This window comes from Ahaetulla prasina, chromosome 6 (assembly GCF_028640845.1).
Source record: "Ahaetulla prasina isolate Xishuangbanna chromosome 6, ASM2864084v1, whole genome shotgun sequence".
NCBI classification, from domain to species: domain Eukaryota; kingdom Metazoa; phylum Chordata; class Lepidosauria; order Squamata; family Colubridae; genus Ahaetulla; species Ahaetulla prasina.
In genome coordinates, this window is record NC_080544.1 from 21,005,446 (window position 1) to 21,031,027 (window position 25,582).

The 25,582-nt window shown below is 44.1% G+C and overlaps 1 protein-coding gene and 1 long non-coding RNA gene across 3 annotated transcripts in view; one reads left to right on the top strand and one right to left on the bottom strand.

Annotated features, from left to right (window-relative positions):
* Window positions 1–10,601: 10,601 nt before the first annotated feature.
* HK1 (hexokinase 1) overlaps window positions 10,602–25,582 on the top strand; it is a 71,294-nt gene continuing 56,313 nt past the window's right edge. The window contains exon 1 of the mRNA XM_058187052.1: window positions 10,602–11,217. Within this exon, the coding sequence (XP_058043035.1) occupies window positions 11,155–11,217 (63 nt within the window). The 5' untranslated portion in view covers window positions 10,602–11,154. The remainder of the gene's footprint in view (window positions 11,218–25,582) is intronic.
* LOC131200386 (uncharacterized) lies at window positions 19,255–25,360 on the bottom strand. 2 transcript variants are annotated; one of them, XR_009155603.1, is made up of 4 exons: window positions 25,322–25,360; window positions 24,446–24,626; window positions 20,455–20,611; window positions 19,255–19,460 (listed from the first exon to the last, which is right to left on the bottom strand). It is a non-coding gene; the product is annotated as an uncharacterized LOC131200386 (long non-coding RNA). The 2 variants fall into 2 exon arrangements; XR_009155602.1 differs by lacking the exons at window positions 24,446–24,626; window positions 25,322–25,360 and adding an exon at window positions 23,175–24,355.

Here is a 25,582-nt window from a genome sequence, read left to right on the forward strand (position 1 = left end):
GCCCCCTAGAGTTGGGAACGACTAGCACATGTGTATGAGGGGAACCTTTACCTTTCTCTCACATTACATGACCTCCTTCTGAAATTATAACCTTGTGCTAGGCTGTCTTAAATATCTAGGAAACAAGGTCTTAAGAGGCCACCAGTCTGGGGAGGGTGCCTCTTTTATTCATATGGGAGAATATTTTTTGTCAATTGAGCTCCTATTGGCAATCTGAAATGGTACCATTCTCTTTCTCATGCTTAAGAGTGATATTTTTAAGAGTGGAAAACTCTTAAAAATATCAACGGCTATGGCAAGCCTCCTTCCCAGGCTGAAGGTAATCAACAACTGGCAGATGACCTGAATGAGTTTTACTGCAGGTTTGAAAGGAAACTACAGCCACCTATCTCCACAACCCCCATCTCAGACACACCAACAACAGCCAAGCCTCCTACAACTGACCCCATTTCATTGGGTTCACAACCCCTAGTGATCACAGAAAAGGAAGTGCAGGACCTATTTCACAGACAAAAGCCAGGAAAAGCTCCAGGCCCAGACAAGATAACTCCTTCTTGCTTAAAAGTCTGTGCTGACCAATTGGCCCCCATCTTCACCCATATTTTCAATAAATCACTAGAGATGTGTTATGTTCCTTCTTGCTTCAAACGCTCTACCATCATCCCAGTGCCGAAGAAGCCCACCATCAAGGAACTGAATGACTACAGACCAGTTGCTTTAACATCTGTAGTCATGAAAACCTTTGAAAGGCTAGTGCTTTCTGTTAAGTTCGGGAAGTAACGAGGCTGGAGACCAGGGTAGTGACAACAGCTCTTTAATATATGGTGAACCCAGCAACAGGCTGGGGGAAAAACCTCTCCTTTTATACAGTTCTACTGGCGGTCAACCCAATCAGCACCGTGCTGATTTCCCGCCCAAATATTTAAAGGTACATACAGGAATACATAACACTCCTCCCCTCCCAGAAAACACTTTGCCTCTATTTGCATTTTATTTACATGTTATTTTTCGACGTAGTCACGCAAATAACCTGGGCGTCTCCTAGTTCTTTCAGACCTGCGCGGTTCAGTCCTGGGTGGTGTTTTGAGCTGTTCGGAGGGTCTGTTTTCTCCTCCCAGCTCTTTCTCTAGGCCATCGGCCCCTGGATTATCTGCAGATTCTTTTTCTTGGCCTGGATTACTTTTGTAATTTTCCCTGTCGTTTCCCTCGAACCTGATGGCGTCGCTGGACCTCCGGGACCTCAGCTAAGTCTTGCGCCTCCCGGTCATGGTCAGCTGTGGGTTCAAATAAGGAGGGTCATAATTTGTTTCCTGTGGCTTAGTTTGTTCAGTTATTCGTCTCCTTATCTGATCTATGTGGCGCCTCCATACTCGGTTGTCTTGTAATTCACCAAGTATGACTTTGGGCGGTTGCTTTTATTATTTGCCCTGCGAGCCAACTTGGGCCGTCCCCGTAGTTGCGGGCCCACACTCGGTCGCCTATGCCCAATTCCCTTGTTTTGTCTATTTCCCCCTTGTAACCCTCTGGTGTGTAATGGGGACTCAAGCAGTCAAGTGGGCACCGGATTTTCCGTCCATCAATAATTCGGCTGGGCTTCTGCCTGTAGCAGTGCTTGGGGTTCTGTGCTGAACGGCCAGAAAGAAGTCTATCTTTGTTTGCCAGTCACCTGGCTTGAGCCTGGACAATGCCTCCTTAGCGCTCCGGACGGAACGCTCTGCAAGGCCATTCGACGCAGGGTGGAAAGGCGCAGAGAGGGCATGTCGGATGCCCTCCTCTGCCAAGTATTCTTCGAACTGGGCTGCCGTGAATTGCGGCCCGTTGTCGGACACCAGAGTGTCAGGCAACCCGTGGGTTGTGAATAAGTGGCGCAGGGCTGCGATTACTGCCTCGGCCGTAGTGGATTTCATGAGTATGATCTCCAACCATTTAGAGAATGCGTCGACAACCACTAGGAAAGTTTGGCCATGGAAAGGGCCAGCAAAATCAATGTGGATTCTTGACCAGGGCCCTTGGGGTTTTTCCCATTCCCTGACTGGGGCTGTTGGGGGTAGGGGTCTGGACTCTTGGCAAGCCTGGCATTTCCCCACCCTCTCAGCAATCTCTGAGTCCATGAGTGGCCACCACACATAGCTTCTCGCTAGCCCCTTCATCCGGACGATCCCTGGGTGGCCCTCGTGGAGGTCCAGTACCTTTCCCTTAGTTTATCGGGATTACCACGATCACCCCATAACAGGCACCCCTTGAGCCGAGAGCTCATCCCGTTTTTAACAAATTCCTTAAAGCGTTAAGCCGGCAGCGGCCACCCTCTTGTACCCAACCGAGTACAGTCCTTAACATAATGTCGGTATGATGCCCGAGCCACTTCCTTAGATGTGACTGGGCCAGAGTCCAAAGAGTCAATAAGCAGGATGGGCGTCCCGGCGTAGGGTCTTCGATGGCCCCTGATGGGCATCTGCTTAACGGCCTGCATGCCCCACTTCTTTTCCTGGTCGATGCTGCAGCTTATGCGAATAAGCGGCTAAGAAAATAGTCCATCGGGTCAAGCGTGGCGAAAGTGCCACAGGCGTTGGGTCGCCAGCCAGTATCCCTAGTAGCGGTCTGTGGTCAGTCACGATTTCAAAATCCGCCCAAAAACATATTCGTGGAATTTTTCACCCCTGACACAATGGCTAGTGCTTCTTTATCTAATTGGCTGTAGTTCCTCTCTGGGAGGACATCGTTCTAGAGTAAAAGCTATAGGGGCTTCTGTGCCGTTTGAAGTCTATGGCTGAGTACAGCCCCACCCTGTAAGGGGAGGCATTGCAAACCAGCACTAGGGGCAATGAGTTATGATATTGGATGAGCAGGCTGTCACTTGAGAGCAGGTTTTTTACTGCTTCGAAAGCCCTATTTTCCGACTTTCCCCAAGACCAAACAGTATTTTTTCCTAAAAGCCTATGCAGCGGTTCAGCAACGGTCGCTTTGTTTTTTAAAAAGACCGCGTAAAAATTCACTAGCCCCAGGAATGCCTGTAGCTCTGCTTTGTTTTTGGGCGCTGGAGCCTTTCTAATTGCCTTGACCATGCTCTCAGTGGGGTGAATTCCTTTCTTGTCTATCCGGTAGCCCAGTGGTTCCCAACCTTTTCTTGTTTGAGGCACCCTTGGAAAGCCTTTCAAAAGTTCCCGGCACCCTTATAAGGAAATAGAGTCTAAACCCTAATAAGAGTTGGAACTTTAACTTTGGTCTGTCTACTATTGACCTCACCCCATTCCTAAGAGATCTTTAAGGGCATGCATAAGCGCACCAGTGTGCCTACTGTCCCTGTCCTAATGTTTTCTTTTATTTGTATCCATTTCCAGTATTCATACTCATGTTTATATATATATATATCTGTTACCTTATACATGCTGGACAAATAAAATAAATAAATAAATAGAATAAAAAATAAATTTAAGATGTTTTTCAAACTTGGCAACTTTGAGATATGGGGACCAGCTCTCAGAATTCACCAACCCGCTTGATTTAAAATAAAAAAAGAAAACAGTTCCTAAGAAATCTTCTTCCAATCCATTTCAGCGTTGTGCAGATACCTCTGAATTAAAAGAATCGGTCATGGACATTCACACTCCACCACATCATTCAAAGTTTGGTCCTGAAGTAATGGGTTTTACTTTTAGTCCCACCCTTCCTTCCTGCCCAAAGTTGACTGAATCCGCAGCTGGAAGAGGAAATCCTAAATACTCCATCTGAATGAGGTTCTGTGGCTGAAAACACAAGACTTTCACCAAAGTATTTTTCGGAATATACATTTCCACCAGATGTTTTCGGAATGTATGGAAATTCAATATTCCTAATCCCTACGTAAGGGACGTGGTGGCTCAGAGGCTAAGACGCTGAGCTTGTCGATCAAAAGGTCGGCAGTTCAGCGCTTCGAATCCCTAGTGCTGCCATGTAACAGGGTGAGCTCCGTTACTTGTCCCAGCTTCTGCCAACCTAGCAGTTCAAAGCACATAAAAATGCAAGTAGAAAATTAGGGACCACCTTTGGTAGGAAGGTAACAGTGTTCTATGCGCCTTTGGCATTTCCCCATCTAGCACTCCTTTACTACCCCTTTCCTTTTTAGTCAACCTAACAAATTTCCCGCTTTCTTTAAGAGTGGAAAGAAAATCTGACAAACCGACTGCAACCATGACTTGGGATCGGGAACTTGACCACCTACCATTTTAGACAGTAACCGGGAAAAGGTTCTAAAATAATGAAACTAGCAAAATGAAGATGTCAACCTGGGTACGTCTCCCATCCTCCAATGCTTTGCTAGTTCATTCCCTCCCACCCCACCCACCCCAAACTGTGGATTAAGAGCAGCAACAAAATCGCTTCAACCCCATAACTTAAAGCCAAGCAATGAACTTCAGAGCGAAAGCACGGTGGCACCTCTGACAAATACCGAAGAGCGAGACTCGCTTTGCAAAAATAAGCGAGCCGCATACATTATATATCCATACTTTCTCCACCAGCAGCGGCTGCTTACAAGCGCTTCGGAAGGGCGCCAGAGAAAATCGAGGCTGGCTGGGAGTCAAGGGGCGTAAGGGAGGAGATCGGCAAGAGGCTGAAACTGGGGAGGGAGAGGGAGAGGGAGAGAGAAAATCGACAGGCGCACAAGACTTTGGGTTGCTCTCCTCCTCGTGAAAGATTTCTCTACAAGCGAGAAGGGGAGAGAGAGAGAAGCAAGAGAGCCAGCAGTCCAGATACAACAGCTCGCTAAGTTTTGAGAAGTGCTTATTTGCTGCCGGAGGCAGCTCAAAAGACCGGTAGGAGTCGCCGCGCTCAACGGACTGTCCATGCTGCGAGGAGGCAGCCACAGCCTCGTCCTGGTGGAAGCCAGACAGCCGCCTCCACAAGTCGGACCAACAGCGGCGGCTTCCACGAAAGAAAGAGAGGGGGGAAAAAAAGAAGAAGAAGGACGGACGGGCGGGCGGGCGGGAATGAGGCACGCCGCCAGGGAGAGAGCCAGGGGCTCATCACATGATGCGCCGGAGCGCCCGCCTCTGCCCGCGCGTCAATCCACAACCCTCACTGAAATTTTGGCGGCACCCTCAAAAGATCTCACGGCACCCCTTAGTGCCGCGGCACACCGGTTGGGAACCACTGCGGTAGCCCAAGAATTCGACGGATTCGACCCCTATCTGGCATTTGTTTACCTTGACTTTTAATCCGGCTGTCCGGAAAATGCCCAGAACCTTTCTCAAACGCTCCCCCAATTCCTCTACGTTTTCCCCTGAAATCAGGACATCATTGAAGTAGGGAACTACCCCTGGGAGTCCTTGCAGGAGTCGTTCCATTAGGTTTTGGAACAGCCCTGGTGCCACACTCACCCCAAATTGCAATCGGGTGCACTTGAAGGCCCCCCTGTGCGTTACAATCGTTTGGGCTTCGGCTGTGCGGGCGTCTACGGGCAGTTGTTGGTAGGCTTGGGCCAAATCTAACTTTGCAAAGACTTGCCCTCGCCCCAAAGAGTGCAGCAAGTGTTGCACCACGGGAACCGGGTAAGCGCTTTTCTGTAAGGCTTTGTTAAGCGTCGCCTTGTAGTCAGCGCAAATTCTAATTGACCCGTCTGGTTTTATTGGGGTGACGATTGGCGTCTCCCACTTTGCGTGATCGACTGGCACCAAAATCCCCTGATTTATGAGCTTATCTAGCTCCTTGTCAATTTTTGGTTTTAGGGCAAAAGGGACTCTCCTGCCTTAAGCCTAATGGGAGCTACCTGGGGTCTAAGTTGAAGGAAATAGGGGTCCCCTTGTACTTGCCCAGGCAGTCCTTGAAGACATCTTGAACTCGTTAAAGAGAATGTCTTTCAGGTTACAGTCACTTCTGTAGATGCCAGTCACTCCCATGCCCAGGGCACGAAACCAGTCTAGTCCCAACAGACTGGGCAGGGTCCCTTGACGATCGTGATGGGCAGGGTCTTCTTGTGTGGTCCGTGCTCGACTCGGACGGAGGTGGTCCCTCGAACAGGGATGCGATTCCCTGGTAGTCGTGGACTCGTGGCCGTTGTGCTTGCAGGTGGCGCCGACTGACGGCAGTGACTTCGCCAAAGTGTCCCAGGACATGATGGTGATCGCTGATCCGTGTCTGCCGAGCCGGCACCGTACTCCCTCTATTTTGGTTTGGTGAAGATCTTCTTCTCCACTCGGGTTGAGGCGCGGCCTATGACCACAGTCGTTTGGTTTGAATCCGCGCCTTTTTTGTTTGAGCCAATCGCGGGTCGCCTTGCCGATTCCGCTCTGATTGGCGATTTGAATTTTCGGCAGGAAGGTTGGGCCGCTCGACAAACTTGAGCTAGGTGCCCTTTCTTCCCGCACCGCCGACATGTCGCGTCCTTAAACTTGCAGCGTTGGCGCTGGTGTTGACCACCGCAGCTTCCGCATTCGTCTCGGTCCCCTTTGTCGCGTTTCTCGGTTCGGCAGACCCCTTCCTCATCTTCACCGTCGGATTCGGTCTGAACCTCCTCCTGGTGCACTGGAGTTGGCTTCGCGCTCGCCTTTGGTGGGACAGGCTTTTGCAGTGTCTCCGCCGCTTGGGTGGACATTTCATGTGCTCTGGCTTCGTCCAGGCGTTGGCCAGCGTTAGGTTGCTCTTTGCTAGCAGCGCCGCGCAAGCGGATGTCTCTGACCCCTCGGATGAGTTGCTCGAGGAGCACCTCGTCTGGGTCGCGTATCCGCAGTCCTTGGGCGCTTTCCTTAGGGCGGCCATGTAGTCACCGATGGATTCGCCCTCCATCTGCCTTCGCTCTCAATTCAAACCGCCGCGTATTTGGGCGGCGTTGGTGCAGTGGTTTTAGTAAAGTCTGTAGAGTTGGTCACGACACCGATTGTAACGGCGTTGGCTCTGCCAGGGCTTCGCGATATCAATGACCTCGGACCACAGTGGCTTAGAAATAAGCCCTTTTCGGTTATCTGGAACTCCTTGCAGTTCGTTGGCTTCTAAAGCTTTCAAAGCGGGTCATATACGTTCCCCATTTCTCTTTAGCCGGGTCAAACGGTGCGGGCGGAGTGTAACTGGCCATCTCCGCTTTTCTGCCCTGTGTTTGCTGGGTTTGGGTCTATCGTGCTTCAGCTCGGTTCTGGTTCTCCTTAGCCTCGAAATCCCACCTTCGTCGCCAATGTTAAGTTCTGGAAGTAACGAGGCTGGAGACCAGGGTAGTGACAACAGCTCTTTAATATAGGGTGAACCCAGCAACAGGCTGGGGGAAAAACCTCTCCTTTTATACAGTTCTACTGGCGGCTTCGTCCAATCAGCAACGTGCTGATTTCCCGCCCAAATATTTAAAGGTACATACAGGAATACATAACACTTTCCTACCTGAAAGCCATCACGGATCCGCTGTTAGACCCCTTGCAATTTGCATACCGAGCAAATAGATCAACAGATGATGCTGTTAATATGGCTCTGCACTACATCCTACAACATCTTGAGTCTCCAAAGACCTATGCAAGGGTCCTTTTTGTAGACTTTAGTTCAGCATTCAATACCATCATTCCAGACATTCTCTTAACTAAGCTAAACCAGCTACAGGTACCGGAACAGGCTTGTAAGTGGATCACAAGCTTCCTAACAAACAGGAAGCAGCAGGTGAAGCTAAGCAAGATCACATCAAATACCTGTACAATTAGCACAGGGGCCCCCCAAGGCTGTGTGCTCTCCCCACTTCTCTTCTCTCTGTATACCAATGACTGCATCTCCAATGATCCATCAGTTAAGCTACTGAAGTTCGCAGATGACACAACAGTGATTGGTCTCATTCGAGACAATGACGAATCCGCATATAGACGAGAGGTCAAGCGACTAGCCTTGTGGTGCAACCAAAACAATCTGGAACTGAACCCAGATGGACATTTGTTCCAACAGTGGAAGGTAACAGCGTCAGCGCCTTTGGCACTTAGTCGTGCCAGCCACATGATCACAGAGACGTCTTTGGGCAGCGCTGGCTCTTCAGCTTTGAAACGGAGATGAACATCGCCCCCTAGAGTTGGGAACGACTAGCACATGTGTACGAGGGGAACCTTTACCTTTCTCTCACATTACATGACCTCCTTCTGAAATTATAACCTTGTGCTAGGCTGTCTTAAATATCTAGGAAACAAGGTCTTAAGAGGCCACCAGTCTGGGGAGGGTGCCTCTCTTATTCATATGGGAGAATATTTTTTGTCAATTGAGCTCCTATTGGCAATCTGAAATGGTACCATTCTCTTTCTCATGCTTAAGCTTTCTTTTCCCTTGCTCTTTAGAACCCGAACGGCAATTACCTTGTTCTTTCTTTGCACTGAGGCCATCAAAAACTGGCAGTCGGTCTTCTTAGGTAAGGAGGGAGCATAGGAATGTGGTCCAGCAGCTATTAAACATTAACTACATCATTAAAGAAAATACTTGAACTGGGCAATACTGGCTGTTGCCTAAGAAATAAGGAGTGCTGCTCTTGAATGTATTTCCATAGATAAATTGAATAGAAACTTTTTCTATTTAGTCATTTGATCATGTCAAAAGTGACCCATACAAATTGTTGTTGTTGTTAGTTGCGAAGTCGTGTCCGACCCATCGCGACCCCATGGACAACGTTCCTCCAGGCCTTCTTGTCCTCTACCATCCTTTGGAGTTCATTTAAACTCATGGCTACTGCTTCAGTGACACAAATATATACGTTAATCCAAGGGGGGGGGGGAAAGGACACGTCACCCCTACACTTAAATGTTCTGGCCTTAAAAACTAGTCTTTTATACAATAGCAGCAAAAGCCAGAAACAGAAAGCTCACAATTAATGCAATTGCTACATCTCAGTTGCACAGATGTTAAGGACAGAAAATTCAACTATTGTGCATGTTAATCCCACTATACGTTTAGGTGTCTTCATTGTCTTTTAAAAATTGTTGTTCAAATCCGGCACAGTAGTTGCTAAAGAAAAATAAGAGAGCAGTGATCCTCTGTGGCAAGGATGGTGGCTCTTTGGTACACACTGATCCATGCTCATTTGTGGGAGAGGTAGTAGATTGTGTGATTTTTCCCCCCCACCCAGCAGTGGCAGCGGGGATGATCAGAGCAAAAATGCATTTCTTCAGATGCCCGAAGCATGTAGAGTAGGTGCTTTTTCTTGGGTTTCCAAAACAAATCAAACTGGGAAATATAAGCTGCACCATCCTCATGCCAGACTCTGGAAAGCCAATGACGCATCTTAAGTTGGAGTGCGAAAAGGAATGCAAAATCACAAGTCCTGTTGTTTAGCTAAGAAATCCTCTCTAGAGGAACAGTGCCTGGCAGCACCTTTTTTGACTTTTTGTTAAAAGACATAATAAGCTATCCAGAATTGCTGCTCACAAAAGCCCACAAATCGCGTTAGCCCGAAAAGATGCCACAAGACTTCTAGACAGACACAGATCAGTGTCACTGCTATGACACAGCAGATTGCTGTCTGAATCAAAACACTTGTGGATGGAAATCTGTGCGCTAGTGCCTCCAAAGGTGGCGATGCAAATGGGATCCAGCGAGTGGATTAGGCCCGCATTTTCACAGAGCTATCTAACTAGCTAGGGGCGTGCATAAGAGCACCAGCTCGTGTCCTAATGTTCCCTTTGGCTGCATTCATTTTGTGCGGTTATTTCATGCTTATACTTACATATATTGTTGTGTTTGAAAAAATAAACAAATAAATAAGACTTTATTATTCCATTGTGCGGGACTGGCCTAAGGGTAATTTTAAATCGAAATTTTTAAATGGGTTTTACGTCGGTCTATGACCGTTTTAGTTTGATTTGGCCTATTAAATATTTGGTTTTAATTCTGTTTTAAATTTGCTGTTTGTATTTTGTGTTTTTAAATATGGCTGTAAACCGCCCCGAGTTCTTCGGGAGAAGGGCGGTATAGAAATTAAATTATAAATAAATAAATAAATAAACTATCCGTGGGCAACATTTGAGAGGTTTTTTGTTTTACTCCGCCTTTCCTCCAGACTCCCAAGGCGTCTCACGCAGCGGTTTCCCTTGCGCACCAAGGATCCCCCCCCACCCAAAGCCCCTCTGCGATAGGCCACCTCAGACAGATTAACAGAGTTAGAAGGGACCTTGTAGGTCATCTAGTCCAGGGGTCTCCAACCTTGGCAACTTTAAGCCTGGGGGACTTCAACTCCCAGAATCCCCCAGCCAGCAAAGCTGGCTGGGGGATTTTGGGAGTTGAAATCCCCCAGGCTTAAAGTTGCCAAGGTTGGAGACCCCTGATCTAGTCCAACCCCCCCAACCCCCGCCGCCCAAGCAGGAGACCCTCCACCATTTCTGACATATCAGGGGTCCGTTTTGGCGCGTGTTTTCCCCTCCTCCTCAAAGGCGTCCCCATACTTTCTCCCCACCCCCGGGGTCGGCCCCAAAGGCTCCAGAAACGCGCCAGGGTTTGTCGTCGTTTTCCACCCGCGAGTTTTGTCCCGACGAGGAGCGTTTTTTGTTTTTTTTTTACGCGCCGGCCTGGGCTTCTTCCGGAGCGGGGGGGGGGGAAAGGGCGCAGAGGAGAGGCGAGCAAACGCCACCCCGCCCGGCGGCTCAAATCCAATCCCTCTCCCCGGTGGCGGGGTGGGGGAAAGCTGGGAAGCGAGAGTCTCCGGGAAAAAGGCTTAGAGGACGTGGGGGACGTGCTGGAAAGGGATCCCTTTTTTTTTTTTTGAGGGGTGGAGGGGTTGGTGGACGGCCGGAGGGCCCTCCTCCCCTTCCTGCTGAGAGAGAAAGAGAGAAGGAGGCGACCGCCCGCCCGCCAGCCAGCCGGCGAGCCTCCTTTGCCAGCCCCTTGCCTGGCCATCTCTCCCGGGCTCAGCCAATGGCAGCGTAGGAAGGGGGCAGGTTTTCCACTTAGTCACTCTCGCGTGGAGGAAAGGCAGGAGAAAAGGAGCATCCTTTTTTTAAAAAAAAAAATTATTATTATTATTATTATTTTTAATCCCCCCGGCGGGGTTGAGGTTTTTTTTTTTCTTTCCCCGCGCCCCCTTTTCCTTCTCGGGGTCGGAGAGCCGGGAAAGCGGCGCGCCTCCTTTTTTCTCCATCCTCCATCCGGCCCAGCTTTTCTTTTTTCTTTTTTGGGGAGGTTGCCCTTCCTTCTCTCGGGGCTGCTGTCCGGCCGCCCCTTCCACCCTCCGGTTGCAGGATGATCGCCGCTCAGCTGCTGGCCTATTACTTCACCGAGTTAAAGGATGACCAGGTCAAAAAGGTACCCAAAAAAAGGAAAGAAAAGAAAGGCGCGCGGGGGTCGTGCGAGGTCGCGGGGGCGCCGCGCGCCACGGCGCTTTCCTTTAGTGCGCGCACACCTGGCCTGGGTGGGCTTGTTTTTTGGGGTGAAATGGGGCTCCCTTCGCTTTCCCGGGGTCACTGAGCGGCCGACAGAAGCGGCCGGCTGGCAAAGCCCGCTGCAGTGTCCTTGAACAGGGGATGGAGGTGTCTGTCATAGCGGCGGGGAAAGTCTAACGCCGCCGTCATGGTTTCCCCACCCTTGCTCGGGGCGTAACTTGTCGAGCGGCTCGTCCACGGGGGACGGAGGATTCAGGGCCTCCTCGGGTGCAAAAATCAGTGCGTGGGTGTGTGTGGGGGGGACGGGCTGGCGAGGCTGGTTTGAGTGCCCCCCCAATGATAAATTCCTCACCCTACCGAGCGGGAGCGAGAAACCCTCCCCCTCCCCAAAAGTGTGGCTCGGCACGCGCCTCAAATTTTGGTCCCCTCCTTAAAACGATTCTGGGGTTCACTCGTGGTATTCAAAGTGGCGATCCCACAAAAGCTTCTTCTTCCCGGTTTCCGAAATAAAGCGACCAAAGGCCGGGCGGAGATCGTTGGATGCAAAAATAAAAATGGGGAAAATGTAGAACCTCTTCTGCGGCTGTAATAATCATCTGAAAGTTGTCTAAAATACTGTTAGTCCTAAATTTTTTGCAAAATGTTTCCCTGCCTCTAGGATGGATAGGCTTGGGTTCAGGTGCAGGGCCAAGCTTTTTTTTTAAAAAAAAATTAATTTTAATTTGTCGTTTTCTTAGTGTTGTAGGCACTGCAGGCTTTGCAGAATGTATTTTTCATTAGGAATGGAAGGTGAGCAGTGCTGTATTGGAAGAAAGGGCTTACCATTACTTAAGAAAGGAAGTGATCCATTGCTATATTGTGACTTGCAAAAAAAATGTTGCTTGTGAACTCAAAGCAAGTTTCATTAATTACCCGTGACTTTAATCTGATCTTTAATGTATTTTGTGTCACTCAGATTCTATTAAGAGGATAATTCCATTAGGATTTTAACATGAGATTGAGACCCACTTTGGAGGTTTTAAGGTTTTTTTTCTAAATGGTAAGGTGTAGCTTTTGCAATAAGGAAACTATGCACAGACAGCAGTGGCAATAACAGAGGAAATAGTTTATGGCCAGGGTGGGGAGCCACTCTATTCTGCGTGTTATTTGTACGTTGTACAGTAATATCTTCTTCCTGGTTTGCTTCGTAGGAGGAGAGTCTATGGCAGCAGTCTGATGAAGGTTATGACCTTTTGCCTTTTAGTAAAACTTGCTAGTTAGAAAAGAAACTACCAGATTCCTTTGGATTCCATTTTTTGCTTTACTAAAAAATACCTGTATCGCCTTTTTCATGTTTCTGCCCCTGCTATCTCACAAATCTGCAAAAACAAAACAAAGCCGATACTTAAATCGATAAAAAAAGTAAATGAAGCTAACTGTGAATATGCAGAAACAATGATTTCATCTGCTGTGATAACATATTGGTGGATTTTTTTTTGGGTAGGAGAATGAACATATCTCCTTAGTACTAAGAAGAATAATTGGTATTAGTACTAAAATAATAGGTAAAATAATACTTTGCATTTAGCTGTTTTGAATTGAAAACTTTTAAACTTTAAAATAGAAATAATACTGTAAAAGTAATAATAATAAAGTAGTAAAGTAATACTACTTTAAAATAAACTATCTGTCTTCCTACAAAGAATAATGAAAAGAATCACGATGCTTCATAAAATATAAAGCAGGTCTTACTTATTAGAGGTCCTGTGTATATTCAGATTTCTTATATTTTGCTACCTTGTTGGAAAAGTGAATTCTTATTCTAGATGGAGAAGTTTTAGATGATCACTATTAGATGACTGTGCTAACTTGTGACTCTAGTGTTGTGTATATGTGAGAAAGAGAGAGAAGTTGGGATAATACATTATACTAAGCTATGGTTTGTTTTGATCATGGTTTTCTGAATACATTAGAGTAAGTGATTTATATGTCAGTGCTAAGCCATAAACTATGGTTTTTAAACTTAATATTTATGTTTAGACATAAATTAACAGCACAATGAACTCCATTGAAACAAAGAAAGATGAAAGCAATTACAATTCTGATAGTTGATGTTGAGACAACCCCTTAATGTTCCAGAATTCTTCATAAGAATTTGCTGTTATAGGAAGCCCCCCTCTCCCTTCTAAAAGAATAAAATATTTTGGGAAATATTAGAAGTGGCAGAATATTATATTTCCCCAAAGGAGAAATGGAGAAACATGCTTTTAGAGACAAAAAGCAGCCCCAATTTCCTGTATGATAAAACAGCTTCCGGCAGAAATCTTTAGAGATGGTGATGTTGGACCCATTAAGAAATCCTGGGGGATCGGATTAAAATTTACATCCTTCCCCCACCCAGATTCTAAGGAAGGACATGACCTTTTAGGACATAATAAGATTAACCCACCACCATTAGAATAGCAAAAGACATCAGGCTCACTACTCTGTTCCCCCCAAAATAAGACATTCCCTAATAATAAGCCCAATCGGGCTTTTGAATGCATGGCAATAAGGCCAAGCACTTATTTCAGGGTTCAAAAAAATATAAGTCTTATTTTTGGGGAAACAAGATACATTGCACAATCCCTGCAGCATTTCAGAAATTGTTTAAAAATCCTTGCATTCATCAAGCTAATTTGTCAGCTGTCCCAAAACTGCAGGCTGCAGTTCTTGCTCATCTATAAACTTTCTTACCAATCAGCCTCCATTTTCTATCCAGCGCCTTTCTCCCAGCTTGGAACTGAACCAGATGGATTTTTCTTCCTACAACATGTTTTTTTTTTAATCTTGCACAGAAGTATATGGTTGATAAAAATGCAGACAAATGAGAACGTTGATGTTTTAAGCAAATATAATAAGAAAGCCACTTGAATTAGGCTAGTCATAGAGGAGCCTAGATGAGATAGACGTGTGGCACAAATTGATTCAAAAAAACATGGAAAGAAACAATTTCTTGAGCACTAATATTTGCTTAAATTCTGATAGTTGCTAGCCATTGTAGATGGTAGAATTGTCAATATGCTGTGCTGCCAAATAAGTAAATGTTAACAAAATGCTGCTTTAAAATTGTTGCCTTTATTTTCAATTCCTCAGTCACGACAGTCTTGTCTGTAAAATTTCTAAGTGAAGCAAGGACTTAAAAACTTCTACAAGATCGAGATTGAGCATGTACAAGTTGTAACAGGCCTGTAGTAAATTCCACTTTGTCATGAAGGAGAAACTTCCTAACAGTGAGGACAATTAACCAGTAGAACAGCTTGCCTTCAGGAATGTGGGTGCTTTATCACTGGATGTTTTAAGAGGAGTCTGGACAATTGTTTATTGGAAATAATATAGGTTCTCCTGTTGTGGGAAGTGGGGGGTGGAATTGAAGACCTCCAAGGTCCTTTCCAGTTATCCTATCCTATCCTATCCTATCCTATCCTATCCTATCCTATCCTATCCTATCCTATCCTATCCTATCCTATGATGGTAGAAATTGGTAAATACCATCTTGAGTGTTTCAGCTATTTGGGCAATCTGGTTGCAATAGATGCAACATTCTTCCATTTTTGTTGGAATCTCATCTAACTCAGGTGTCCAGGTAAAGGGTAAATAAATAGTGATTCTTTTTGGATGGTTGAGGGTTTTCAAGTACAGTTTTCTTTTCCAGATAGCAGCTGAAGGTTCTTTTTACTGTCCATCTTGGAGAGATTGAAAGGGCTGGAACATCCTAGCAGTTTGATACGCTCCAAATACTTTGGTGTGTTCATGTTTCATGTGGCAGCTGAACCGGATCAAGGCACAACCTACAGTTTGTCCCAAGATTGCCTTATAACTTGGCAGCACCATGTAGAATCAGTAGATGGTATAGAGGGATAGTCATAATGTTTCCCTGTTCTTATCTTGTATTTAGAAAAGTTGTAATTTTGCAAAGAGATGGGCCAAATGGAATTTCAATTTCTGTATGGATTTCAGTGCTGACACTTTTATGCATTTGCATGGCCAACTTATATTTCAGAGTGTGAATGTTGATTGTTAGGTACAACTAGATACAAGTCATTGGTTTTATGTTACACACATGTGTACGTTTTTGGAGTTCCCCAGATAGCTTCAAACAAGAAAACAAAGTGCATATATAGATATTTTGCATTAAGACCATTTGACCATATAGCCAAAGCAACAAAGTATGTGGGACAAACTATGCCGCAATAAGATATAGGTAGCCTTCAACTTACAACAATAATTGAGCCGAAAATTTTCAGTGCTAAGCAAGGCAGTTGTTAAATGAGTTTTGCCCCATTTTTTTGATCCCCTGGGAATGCTGCAGTGGTCATAGGTATGAAAATCAGTCATAAGTCACTTTTTTCAATGCTGTTGTAATTTCCAACTGTCGCTGAACCTATGGTTGTAAGTTGACCACTAACACACACTGTGACCTTAGCTTTAGTCCATTTACCGTATTTTTCAGAGTATAAGACTCACCTTCATTTTTGGGGAGGAAAATAAGAAAAAAGCTGATTGGCAGGTGGATTGGCCTCCCAGAATACCCCCAATCAGCTGTTCTCAGAGGTGAATTTTAGCAAGGGGTTGCTTGGTTGTGAGCTCAGTGCCTTGCTTTTTTTTTCTGCCTTTGAAACTCAGTTTCAGAAAAAAACTTTTTTCTGCCTCTGAAAGGCTCCAAAACAGAACTTCAGAAAAAAAGCCTCTGAAGTTCTGTTTGGGAGCTTCTTGTCTGAAGCTCTATTTGGGTTTTTTTTTTCTGAAGCTGTGTTTGGGAGCTTCTTTTCTGAGGCTTCTTTCAGTCTCTGAAACCTCTGTTTGAGAAGCTGCGTGGGGCTACATCGGAGTATAAGACGCACCCAGATTTTCACCCTCTTTTTTTTTGGGGGGGGGGAAAAGGTGAGTCTTATACTCCAAAAAATACAGTAATTATAGATTGTCTTCCCCTTTGATATTTCTTTCACCTTGCTCAAGTACTATTTTTTTTTCTAGTCCATCATCTGCTTATATCACATGGTGACCTTATATGAGTTTCTGCTTGTTGATCATCATCTCTAGGGAACAGACAACCTTTATTTGTTCCAGGATAGATTCTTGTGGTCCATGGTACTTTAATACCCATCTCCAGATCCATAATTTGGTTTGTCTTTCTTCTCTTGTTCTTTTTTAGTATCTTCTTTTCACAGCTTTTCAGGGGAAAACTATTGCTTTAATTACACTGGTCCTCCCCACCCCCCTAGAAATGTCCTTTCCTTCATGATCTTGTCTATTGTTGCCTGCTCTCCTAGGATTAAACTCCTTTTTATTTCTCCAGCACATTTTTTAAAACTCGTCAACTGAGTTTACTAAGCAAGTTGGTTGACACGTCTTTTTGCCTTGAGTTAAACCAGTTTGGGTTCAATCATCATAAATTCTTCTTGTTGCCTAAAGCTTTTATTTCCTATCTTTGGCTATCAAGATAGCTTGCTCTATAAGACTTTCATCTTTTCTTCTTTGAAATGTGTGGAATATTTTTTCCCCACTTCAGTTTTAATGATGTCTCTTATATTTCCCCAAGCTCTTGGACTCTTTTTTACATGTGTTAAGAATTCTGAATTTGTTCCTTACATTGATCTTGTGTATCCTGACTGTGTTTCTCCTTAGGTCAAATCTTGCTTGTATTGTAGCTCCTGTCCTTAACTTTTGAAGTTTAACCCTGTATATTTGACACCACAAAATAACGTAAGATAAAACCTATTTTGAACTCATTCTACTATGTGCGCCTTCAAGATTTTCAGCAATGGATGTGGCATTCAAATAAATAAAATTACTCTAGATATGCCCTTGATTTAATTAAGAGTTGCTGTAAAAAGAATCTTGCATTTTCATTATTCTTCTCTGTGAGAACTATAGATCCTGGCCCATCTAGACAATTATTTGAATTTTAATTGTGCTAATAAACTCTTCCAAGATGGAGAAAAAACACATGCCCTCTGCAAAGCAAATAGTATTTCTTCAAACCGGTTACATTTAGAAATTCGTGCATCAGTGCACAACAAAAATCCTATGGGTTAGTTTTGGCTTTAGAACATGGTATGTAAGCTGATATACAACGGAGTTCCAGCACTTTTTGTCTGAAATACAAATAGCCAAGTCACTGCTTTATCTGGTGGTTTCACCTGTACCGGAGGTAATGCCAGTAAGGTTCCTATGGTAAAGCAAAGACAAGTGAATCATTCAACCTTCTCTAATTTTAGTTAGCTATGTAACAAGTCACTTAACTTAAATTCCAAATGACCAAATGTCTTTTTCAGGAAAGCTGTACCCAGTGATTCTGTTGGCTATTTATATGGCAAATGTAGTCTCTTTGGAGTGGAGCTCAATTCCCAGTCACATGGATATATCCTTGTTTTCTTCTTGGCAACAATATGGAAGAAAGTTTGCCATAGGCTTGGTTTTTTAAAAGAACACCACTTTCCAATCTACTTTATAGTTTTGGGATTTTCTTCCATCTTAAGTAATTGTTTGCATCAAATATTGGAAATAGTTGACAATAGTGCAAACCTAGATATTTTTTTTCCTCTTATCTCTCCTTGCCTTTTAAGTTTTCTTAAATTTGAAGTTTCCCATCCATCTTCAAAATTTACTCTCGACAATTTAAAATTCTGAAGGTTGCTAAAACCTCATATTGAACATCAAGTAAATACCTTTCTGGTTCTCAAATTCAAATTCCTACGACATCTAAGATTTTTTTCTATCCTGCTTGAGCTGGTGCAATATGTCCAACAATTTACAATAAGAGAATTAACAGTTGGAATGGATCTTGGATGCTTTCTAGGTCAATCCCCTGCTAAGACAGAAGACCCTATACCAGGGGTGTCAAATTAAATTTCATGCTCAGGGATTTCCTGAACTCAAAAGCAAGGTGGTCTTGTTTGTATATTGTGTTTATTTTTCCTGGGGGGGGGATAAGTGTTTCTTTGATGAAATTGGAGATGTGTAATGAATATTACCTGCTCTAAGCATTTTGTCTAGTCTCTAGAGCAGGGGTGTCAAATTCAATTTCATTGAGGACCGCATCAGGGTTGTGTTTGACCTCTGGGGGGCGGGGGGCAGTGTGGGTGTGGCCAGCTCGACATCACTTGTCTTGGGAGTGCCTATGGTGGCCCGAGTGCCAGCGAAAACGGGATTCCAGACATTCGTTTTCGGCTGCGATGGCCTCCAACCCTCTGCCAGTGAAAATGGAGCTCAGGAGGACTGCCTGCGGCCCTCATGAGTTCCATTTTCGGCTGCAACGGCTTCCTGCAACCCTGCCAGCAAAAACGGAGCGTGGGAGGGCTGTGTGCAGCTGGTCCTTTGCTGTTCTCTGGGCGGTCCCGCAGGCCAGATCTAAGCACCCCACTGGCCGGATCCGGCCCCTAGGCCTTGAGTTTGACACCCCTGCCCTATACCATCTCAGTGGCATGGCTGAATTGTTAAAAGAAAGATGCTATTTCATTAAAAACAAAAGTCAAGGTATTTTCTAGTTTGGGTGCATTCTCAGTTGTCATGATTTAGTTACAAAGGTGCCTTCATTTTAAAACAAGCATCATTTATTTATTAGTTTGTGCCTCCTAATTGTATTAAAAGAGACTCACTTGACAATTAGGTTGGATGCTTGGTGTTCACTGTGAGCAGAAGGGAAAATGCATTCTCTTTGGTAGAGGAGTATTTCAGTTATAGACCAAATATAAAACATTTGGCAAGGTGATGTTTTGGGCATGAGTTACTGAGCCAAATAGATTCCTAAAATAAATTCTAAAAAGTGACATTCCAAACACTTAGTGTATAGTATATTGGAAATACATGAATTATTTTTCCTGCAACAAAGACAGTTAATTGCACAATTACGTTTCGATTTGATTCCACTGTTGCAACACAAATCAGTGGATACACGCTTGGATTCCAGGATTTTAATCTTTGTTGATGTAATGTAATAATAAGCAAGCTACAATCAGCTGACAGCCTACGTAAATAGGCTTTAAAGTTTAATGTAAGGAATAAAAAGCAAAAGCAGATGTTGTGGACCATGTAAAAAAAGAATCTACAGGAAGGCAATTTTTTTATTAAGTTAACAAATTGTTAATTTAACAGTATGGAAGCTTTCAGGTTCCTAAGAGGTCTTCCTTAAGGGATATAGAAATCCTGGAAAGGAGAAAAAGAAGAAAAATACATTTTAAAATTGTGCCTGTTCCAGTGTTTGTAGCTTCAGTTCTACCTCTCTGTAACAGTAGTTGGAATAAATTTGGTGACAGGTGTATTTGGTCTAAGACAATGTAGTTAATGCTGATGATTGCAAAACGCCAAGCTTGCTGCCATGTAAAATATGCTTCCACCGATGCTTCTGTCATTTTGCATTCCTCAAGATTAAAACTGGGCTGGTTGTGCAAAAAGTTGCATAATGCTTTCAATTCTGTCCCAGATAAATTACAACGGAGAATTTTATATATTAGTGGTGAACAATGAACAAAATTCTTCCCTTGTGAACTCAGGAACCTGGTAGGACCTCTTGAATTTAACTTGAAATAGCTATGGGTCTGTGTGCCATCCCTTGCGTGCTCTTTCCAAAACACAATCTAGGACAGATTTATTTCAGATTGATCCATCGTGAATGACATCACGATTAAAGGCATGGGTCTAGTTAGCTTAAAAACCTTCTGTCTTTCATGCCAGCAGATGGCCTCTAGTCCTTTCTGGGAGGGATGCCAGGTGCTTCATTTGGGGTACAGTGCTGTGATAGCACAATCAGACAGGTAATCCAGCTAAAGTGCAGTTCCCAAAATGGGCCTTTGCATCTTGATCTCTGCATGCATTGTAATGAAAATCATTTTGCTAATGCCTTCAAAGCAACTACTTAGCCCAGTGTTTCTCAGCTATGGCCACCTTCAGATGGGTGGACTTCAGCTTCCAGAATTCCCCAATCCCCAAGGGAATTTATATTAGCTTAATATAAATAGAAGGGACACGGTGGCTCAGGGGCTAGGACGTTGAGCTTGTCGATCGAAAGGTCGGCAGCTCAGCGGTTCGAATCCCTAGTGTTGCCGTGTAACGGGGTGAGCTCCTGTTACTTGTCCCAGCTTCTGCCAACCTAGCAGTTTTGAAAGCACGTAAAAATGCAAGTAGAAAAAATAGGGACCACCTTTGGTGGGAAGGTAACAGTGTTCCATGCGCCTTTGGCGTTGAGTCATGCTGGCCACATGACCACGGAGACATCTTCGGACAGCACTGGCTCTTCGGCTTTGAAACGGAGATGAGCACCGCCCCCTAGAGTCAGGAACGACTAGCACATATATTACCTTTAATATAAATAGGGTTGTAGGGAAGCAAGCTACAAATTAGTTGAGCAAACATGGAAAACTATTTCTGACTTTGCTTTCCTACTGCTCCCTCCAAATCCTTGTAGCACGGGCCAGATTTAGGATAGATACTCAGACTCCTGGTCCATTTTTTGAATACTATTAATTGCCGGATGGCAAATTACAGCCTCAATTTCTCAAGAATTATCTTATCCTCTTGCTGGAATACATTTTAGAGATCTCTTCCCTGTATCGAAGTGTAGGAAGTTAGCACCTACCCTTCTCCTAGGAAAATGAAATATTCTAGGAAATACTTTCCCCCTAAAAGAGAAATAGAAATCTTAAGACAGAAACTCAGCCCCAGCTCCCTGCCACCAGGAGATACTTTGGTTACTTACAAGACAAAAGTCTGGGCCAGTTTATCTATAACACAAAAGTCATGGCCCTCAGGACATGATAGGATTAGCCCCTCACTTCAAGACCCAAATCAGGACAAAGCCATTAAGCCATAATAGGAATTGTCCAAAGCCCTTTTATTACATTATCACCCAGCAAAATTCAACCAGGCCTGGAGCACAGACAGCCTACAAAGTTAGCTAAGACCCCTGTCCCCTGGGACTTATTTATTTATTTATTATTTAAATTTGTATACCGCCCTTCTCCCGAAGGACTCAGGGCGGTTCACAGCCAGGTAAAAAATACACAATACACTATAAATACGATTAAAATACAATTAAAAAACTTATTAAATTTGCCACAATTAAAAATTTAAGATAAAAACCCATTAAAAACCCATAGACTTAAAAAACTAACCCAGTTAGTTTTTTAGCTGACAACCAATCAAGATACATTTCTTGCCACAGGAACAGGAAGCAAATTGAAAGCCCAACAGAGAGTATACATATCTCTCCCTCCCTCCCTCCCTCCCTCCATGCCTCCCTCCCTCTCTCTCTCTCTCTCTCTCTCTCATGTGCTCTTTTTGCCCAGGACCTCAAACCATGTGGTCCTGTCCACCATTAAACCATTTTTCCAAGCAGTCTCCATGTTCCCAGTGTTTTCCTCCCCACTTGGAACTGATCCCAGGTGGACATTTCTTCCAACAGAAGGTAGGGGCTTCTCTGTTCTCAATTTCTTCTCCACCAGGTTTCCATTTTCAATCCATTTACATTTTCAAAGAGTTACATAGCTCTTGATTTTAGTTTTGCTTTTATGGATTTGCTGTTTGCTTTGTGTGTCAAGGGCCTGAAAGCGCTAGAAGAGAGCACCTGCTTAAACTAAGTGGGTCTGTATTTGATTTGATAGTCTGATGGCAGGCTACTTAAACTGGAATCTATGGGAGAAAGTACTACAAAGTAAACGCTTAAATAAAAACATAGGGCATTTTAAAAGCAAATCGTTGGGGGGGAATGTTGGACTGAACAACACCTGGCATCTAATTTCTAAAACATGATATTGTTTGTAGAAAGTTGGTAGGGGGATAAAGTTCTTCCATAGGAACATTTTTTTTTCATCCAGATGTGGATTTTTATTGTTTGAAATACCGGTTAGAGTTAGTAGGTTTTATCTATGTCTAGCCAAACGGTGGGGCTCTTCGGTGGCTCAGTGGCTAAGATGCTGAGCTTATCGATCGAAAGGTTGGCAGTTTAGCGGTTTGAATCCCTAGTGCCACTTAACAGGGTGAGCTCCTGTTACTTGTCCCAACTTCTGCCAACCTAGCAGTTCGAAAGCATGTAAAAAATGCAAGTAGAAAAATAGGGGCCACCTTTGGTGGGAAGGTAACAGCGTTCCGTGCACCTTTGGCATTTAGTCATGCCGGCCACATGACCATGGAGATGTCTTCGGACAGTACTGGCTCTTCGGCTTTGAAACGGAGATGAGCACTGCCCCCTTGCACATATGTGCGAGGGGAACCTTTACCTTTACCTTTAGCCAAACGGTTAAGGAGAGTGATTCAACATTTTTTGGAAGATGCAACATCAGGAGCAATTCCGTTTTTTTGGATCATGATCATGGATGGAAGAAAGTTTCAAAAAATGTTGATAAATGCTGGCTGAAGCCATTAGATTGATTTAAAAAAGTTAAGGAAGACTTGATACTTAACATGCTTTGTCAAGATTAAAATGAATCTAGAATTACTGTGTTGATAGCAAATAGCATTAATGGGGCTTTCTTCATTTCTAGCATTGGGTTACCTTTTATTACTTTAAGCGTGCTTAACATTATCTATGAAAGAGGTGCTGTTTGGTTTCCTCCAGATATTTTGGGTCATCCTCTACTCTGCCCAACCTTGTCATCTGTCCTGCAACTTGAGATTGATGTGAGTTGAAGTCCAAAATGCTTGTGAGGAATTAAGTATAAATCATTTAGGGGGAACTGCTTCTCATCGTGTAATTTATAATTCCAAGTCTCTCCATAAACCAGGATAGCTCTATGCATGAATGTAGGAGATGATATTTTCACACTTGTCCATTGCCCAGGAAACACCTGTTCCTTACATATTTGTTATGGGAAAGGTTAGATTAACGCTTCCAACAAGAATTAAGAGATACGGTGATGTCTTTACCTGTTCTGTCCTCCTTCGCCTCCGTCCGAGCGATGGCTTAATTAGCCGGCACTATCAGCTCTGGCAGCAAAATAGCAAGCGTATGCCAAGTGTCTCTGTTATCTCCCTCGACGCCGATGAGTCAACCAGGAACAAACTTCAGCTCTTAGTTAATCAATTGATTTGCCTGCTACGAAGAGGCACACCAGCTCTTGCTGCCTTTATATCCTGTGGGATGTGGCTCCATGACTCAGCACTTCCTAGGCCTGCCCCATCCCTGCTTCTGTTATTCCGTCCTCTCCTGCCTACGAAACCTATGGTCCAACCAAGCCTGATTGCCATCAGCTGGGTCTGGAGGCGTGGCCTGGGGTGGGAAAGAGTCAGGGGACGGAGGCCTCGTTATCTCTTCCACCTGGCCTGCCTCTGGCTCCTTGAGCTGAGCCAGGGAAGCCGGTGCTCCCGAGGTAAGTCCTGACGGCCCTTCCCCCTCACTTTCCAAGTCACTTTCTGGCAGGAGGCCTGGTTCGGGGGGCGCAGACACAACAGTACCAGGAAAGTTAGTCCCAACTTACGACGATACAAACTTACAGCAGACTTTAAAAAGTTACTTCCAACCTGTTCTTGGAGTTACAACTCTTTCCTTCCTACAATCTCATTTCAGATGCTTGACAAGCAGTTCACATCTATGACGGATTGCAGCCTCCCACAATCACAACGATTTCTATTTTTATTGTCGATTTCCTATGGTTTTTTTTACTGGTTTCCAACAAAAAGGCCCATTTGGAAGAATAGATTTGCTTATCAACTATTTAATTCATTTTACAACTGTGGTGATTTGTTTCATGACCATTGTAAAAAGGTTGTAAAATTGAATTTGGTCACTGGTGTAGGAAGTCAGCACCCCATTCTCCCCCACAAAGAAGGCTTTCTTAGGATAAAATCATTTACTTCTTTCCATTATCAGGAAAGCACAATTACTTTTTATGAATGAGACACTTTTGTATCTAAGGAGAATGAAGTATTCCATTCAATATCCGTTTACAGAAATCCAGGGCAGCCTATTCACAAACAAACTCACCTTCAGCCACATCTCCCCCAGACTGGAGCTGATGGGATTAAGAATTTACATTCCCCCACTCAAATTCTAAGGACAGGACATGACCTTTAGGACATAATAGGATTTACCCACCACCATTAGAATAGCAAAAGACACAAGGCTCACTACATTGCCCAACCTCCTGGAGCATCTCAATCACAAAACCCCCAAACCTTATAAAGATCCATCCACTTACTCAGCCATTTTGTCAGCCACCCCAGAAACATGCTGCTGTCCCTGAAGTTTCTGGAAACCAAATAAACAGAGCTTCTCTCCTTGTAGCCAGCCTCCATTTTATGGAGTGATTTTCTCCTGGCTTGGAACTAGACTGGCTTTTTCTTTGCACACTGGTATCAGCTCCTGGTCTGCCTTTTACTCTGTGAAATATAGTATAGTATAGTATAGTATAGTATAGTATAGTATAGTATAGTATAGTATAGTATAGTATAGTATAGTATAGTATAGTATAGTATAGTATAGTATAGTATAGCATAGCATAGCATAGCATAGTATAGTATAGTATAGTATAGTATAGTATAGTATAGTATAGTATAGTATAGTATAGTATAGTATAGTATAGTATAGTATAGTATAGTATAGTATAGTATAGTATAGTATAGTATAGTATAACATAACATAACATAACATAACATAACATAACATAACATAACATAACATAACATAACATAACATAACATAACATAACATAATAAACAACAGAGTTGGAGGGGACCTTGGAGGCCTTCTAGTCCAACCCCCTGCCCAGGCAGGAAACCCTACACCATCTCAGACAGATGGTTATCCAACATTTACTTAAAAATTTCCAGTGTTGGAGCATTCACAACTTCTGCAGGCAAGTCGTTCCACTGATTAATTGTTCTGACTGTCAGGAAATTTCTCCTTAGTTCTAAGTTGCTTCTTTCCTTGATCAGTTTCCACCCATTGCTTCTTGTCCTACCCTCAGGTGCTTTGGAGAACAGCCCGACTCCCTCTTCTTTGTGGCAACCCCTGAGATATTGGAACACTGCTATCATGTCTCCCCTAGTCCTTCTTTTCGTTAAACTAAACATACCCAGTTCCTGCAATCGTCCTTCATATGTTTTAGCCTCCAGTCCCTGAATCATCTTTGTTGCTCTGTAAAGAAATTTCAGCTAGAACATTGTGTTCAATTTTGTCCTGACTGGGGGTTCCACTGGTGGTCATGTGTATTTTTTGCTTACTTCTTGTTTTCTGGACTCAGTTTAAGGTGGTGTTGACAGTGAAATCTGAACTTCTTGGAACCAATACACAAATGTCTTCTTTCGTTTACGTTCAGCTGAGAACCTCTCTGTTT